This window comes from Anneissia japonica, unplaced genomic scaffold, assembly GCF_011630105.1.
Source record: "Anneissia japonica isolate Jap-2015-1 unplaced genomic scaffold, ASM1163010v1 scaffold1511_len2985839_cov193, whole genome shotgun sequence".
NCBI classification, from domain to species: Eukaryota; Metazoa; Echinodermata; class Crinoidea; order Comatulida; family Comatulidae; genus Anneissia; species Anneissia japonica.
The window spans coordinates 2,741,574-2,746,049 of NW_022685291.1; the positions used below are offsets into that span (position 1 = coordinate 2,741,574).

Consider the following 4,476-nt stretch of genomic DNA (forward strand, 5'->3'; position numbering starts at 1 on the left):
ATACTCCTGGGTGGAGAGAAGCAATGCAGATAAAGTGCCTTGCTCAAGGACACAAGCGAAATGCACAGCGAGGGATTGAAACCCCGACTTCGAGGTTGGGAAACCAAACCTTTCACGTCAAACCGCTTAAAAATGCGTGTTACATCCAAAATCACTTTGAAGCGGGACCGTCCCGCACGATGCGCGAGAAACGGTTGGTAATGCGTGTTGTAAGCAAGGACCCAATAGTATTTTGTTACGTTTCTTCACAGAGGGGGGTTCGTCCGAACCCCTTGAACCACCCCCCCCACCCTGGATCCGCTGCTGCTGTCCATTGACACCAATCATGACAATGTTTTATGTGTTGCGTCAGCCATCTTGAAATTCAAAATGGCGGCCGATGACTTTGGGAAAAAAATGGCACCTACTTTTTTGAATTCAGCGCAGTAAAAATGATAAAATTAGTCAATAAAATCTATTTTTGCTCAAAAATCTATCTGGATTACATAGAAAACTAGCTTATATACTCGTTCTTATTTTATGTACATTTTAAGTAAGCATATTTTGCGATTTTTTTAAAACAAATAAACACCTATTTTTAATTATGTTCCATTCTGGCTTGAGTGACAGTAGTTTTTATATGTCTAGTTTGTTGCCTGTCTAGAAATTATGAGTTTAAACACCAAAATCATATCTGTAGCTTATTTAGTTTCAATTTTATGCACATTTTAGATAAATTTGGCGGCCATTTTGAAAAATGGCCGCCATTTGTATACAAGGAGTAAAATCAAGTGTCAACAAGGCTTTGGGTGACCAGAAGGGATTCATTAGGATATCTGGCTATGTGGATTGCTTCTAACATTCCACTCCCCCTAACCTTTTTCAGATTTTTTATCTAGTCTAAGTTCAAGCGAATAAAAGATTCACTTGTGCGAACAACAGCCTGTGCGAGTTATGTACGAATAACTTTACAATTTCCTTTTTTGAGCTAACAATTTGCATTTGGACGAGGCTCAGGCTTTGCCTGGGAGTCAGGCACTGGCGTATCTAGTGGTGCGTGGGGGGGGGCCTCCAAAAATTACTCGCCCCACCCCCCAAAAAAAAAACAATTGCAAGTAGTTAAAAATCACCTAAAATCACTTTATTTTGCGAGTTAGCCTCCCTCAACTGATCATCGACCCCCCTACTTCAACTTCGCGCTCCCAATCAGCACCCCCATTTCAAGACTTCTAGATACGCCACTAGAGCCAGGGGAAAAGCCCCGGTGGGATCCGGGGGAGAAGCCTATAGCCTTACGCATCATAAAAAAAGTTGTATTTAATTGATTTATATTAAGGTTAACAATTTACAATTAAACATACCTATGTTCATAAAAATAATGTTTAGTCATTGTTATTCTTTCCACATGCTAAGTTTATAAAAAAAAGTGGGTTTTTAACTATATAGACGAATGGTTGAATAGTGGAGAAAATTGGTATGATGTCTATTACTGTGCTGTTGATAGTCTTGTTACAGGGGCTGGGGGATCCAGAATTTTTCAAACAGCAGGGTGGGGTCACAACAGTTTCAGAATAGATAAGTGAGTAGCACATAACAGTAATATGCATTGACATTTTTAAAATTTAGTGGCAAGACAAGGGGGGCACGTGCCTCTCCTACACTGGATACGCCCCGAGGTGTGTCGCACTGTACTACACCGATAGTTTGTGCACCTTCTGATACCATATACGTAAAAATAATTTAAATTTCTATGGTGAATATAAATTACAATTACAGTTACTCCCATATACAAATATAGGCCTAAATCGTAAATCTACAAATACTGATACAACACTATACAGTATAATTCAACTGGAGACAAAAACCATGAATTCTATGTGGGAAATTCTATAGTTTTAAAATATAGGGCCTAAGTGCTTCTAGTGGCCATCTTTTAGTCGGATTTGCCAAGACTGTAATTCAAACATGGAATAATTATCAAAAAGTATTAAAAACATTCCAGAACTTTAGTGCACAGAGCATTTTTCGCATTTAAAACAAACAAAATACAAAAATAGGGCAACAATAAATTTGCCCTTGTTGTAGTTTGCACTAAATGCATCCACTTGAACTGGCATCCACTCGAACTGGCATCCGCTCGAACTGACATCCGCTCGAAATTGACTGGCATCCATTGAGTGCTAGCAGGGAACCTTCATGTTTTGGTGTACAGTAGGCCTAGTAATATTGTACTTTGTCAAGTGTGTTTATGCAACATATGACGAAAGTAAAATGACAAGAAAAAAATTTGAAGCTGATGATAATATCACTTTTATTTGAAAAGTTATCACAATGATTTAATAATATATTTAATGATTAAACTACATGCAGTACTATAGTAGGAAAGTAAATTAAGTTTAATAAAAACAAAATTAGCCGACGCTAATTTCGATCGAGTGAACAATGTAGGTTTATTAAAGTATGAATGCGCATGCATTATTTATTTCACGTAGACATATCGTTTACTGATTTGTTTACGGTCACGTAAATATATCCACTTCCTTTATTATATCACAGGAAATCGTCGCCGTTCCCATCAGAAACATCAGTCAGAGGCCCCGTCCGCCGAATTACCCGTCCGCCAGGCCACCATCAATTCCCAGCCACCAGGAATACCGCAATTAGATGACGGGAGTACAATAGGCTAGGGCAAGTGGTTTCGGTCGGGTTAATTTAGGCCTAGGCCCCTAGGGCCCTCCGCCTCCCGCGTTCCTAGACATAGGCTAGGCCTAGCTTAGGTAGGCCTAGTAGTAGGCCCTAGTAGTATAACTAGCCTACAAAAGATCTTATCTCAACAAAATTCAATTCTTACCGTAGGCCTAGGTCCTTTATATACTGGAGACATCATATCTTTATGTTGCGTCGTATAAAAAGTTATATTTTACAAATAAAATCAAGTTTTATAAGCAGTTTCCTGGTTTCAATCGCCGATTGTTTAACTCCAGTAGTGACGACACGAGGCTGGTATTACGATACGCCATTGGCGTCACTACTAAACTTATTAACTAATTGATACGCTCATAATATATTACAATGATTGATGATACATTATAACTTCTAAAATACTACTATATAATCTCAAGCAAACAATTCTCCGATAAACAAAAAGAAACTCCCTAAATATTTGTGAATTTAAAAACAAATGAAGTGGCCTTCCATATAAGGTAAAGTAAAGTAAAGTAAACTACGCCCTCAAATCAGATCATCGCACTTTTGTTGAAGTACTGTAAATTTTATTTTATTTACGATCTGAAAAGATAATGACACCCTCTAGGCTGTTGCAAACGACCCAGATTTTTTTTTTTGGGGTGTGTGTGTTTCTATACAATATTTGTATTATTTTTTTAACCATTCTGATAAACGAGTAGATAATATCAATATACAATCGATAATGAACAATGTCGAATTGGTATAACTACAGTTTTAATTGCGTGTAAATTTTAGCAAAACTTACCTGGATCAATGGCATTTTTTTTTTATAGGTACAGTAGTTTTCTTGCTTCAGTGGCGGATCAAGGGGTGAATAGGGTGTCTAGCCACCCCACTTCGGTGACCGTGAAAAAAAAAATGGTCACTCGTCTTGTGTGTGTGTTTCTCTTCTCATGTATACATGTTACGTGAAGTAGGCTACTCTCGTAAAGCATTCACTTTCTAAGTTTATAATATAATAACTTCTTTTCAGATGTCATCCAAGAGCGTCAAGCCTCAATTGGAAGGAGCAGTCCTCCCATGACCCATGAACAATGGGGGACAGTGGAACACGTCCCCGAATATTTTAAGGGGTGGGAGGTTGGTCTCCTCACTTTTCGTCCGCAATGTAATAATTTCGTAAGTCAAAAAGATGCCTGAAAATTGTTGAAACGAACTGCATAAATAACCCAGGTTTTAACGAAATGGTGATGCACAACATGGTGGGTGTGGACTCACGAAATTTCACCCTCACCTTTCGAAACAGATCTGTGCCCTTGCCAAAACCCCCCGCCCCCAAACTTGGTGCTTCGCGAATTGCATTATTCACCCCCATTGCTAAATCTGCTACTGTGCTTATAATATTGTATTTGTAGTATTGTGTTGATTGCCTTCTTGTTTATTGTATGTTTATTTTCATCATGAGTGGATTTCCCGCACGATTAAAAATCCTAACGGTACAGGGTTTGCTCTGCACGAGTTCACGATTTGAACAGGTCATTTTGTTCTTGGAAGAAGCCTTTTTATGGAGAAAGTGTACCTTTTTATCAAAGTTTGGCTAGTTCAAAATTAACTCTGGCTATATAAAATTGATTAGAAGATTGGAAATGTTATTCTTGTTAATGAATATGAATAGATAAGGATTACTACTATGTCCATTTTTTATTGATCTAATCTATGTAAATTTACTTTAATGTAATTAAAATCATCAAAGGTACATATATACAGTGTTTAATAAGGACATGATGGAACTATATAATATATATATAT

The 4,476-nt window shown here is 37.6% G+C and overlaps 1 protein-coding gene across 2 annotated transcripts in view; it reads right to left on the bottom strand.

Moving 5' to 3' along the window:
• LOC117110798 (kinase D-interacting substrate of 220 kDa-like) overlaps positions 1–2,988 on the bottom strand; it is an 18,848-nt gene extending 15,860 nt beyond the window's left edge. For both annotated transcript variants that reach the window (XM_033253622.1, XM_033253629.1), the window contains exon 1: positions 2,831–2,988. In XM_033253622.1, the coding sequence (XP_033109513.1) occupies positions 2,831–2,866 (36 nt within the window). In that variant the 5' untranslated portion in view covers positions 2,867–2,988. The remainder of the gene's footprint in view (positions 1–2,830) is intronic.
• Positions 2,989–4,476: the final 1,488 nt, after the last annotated feature.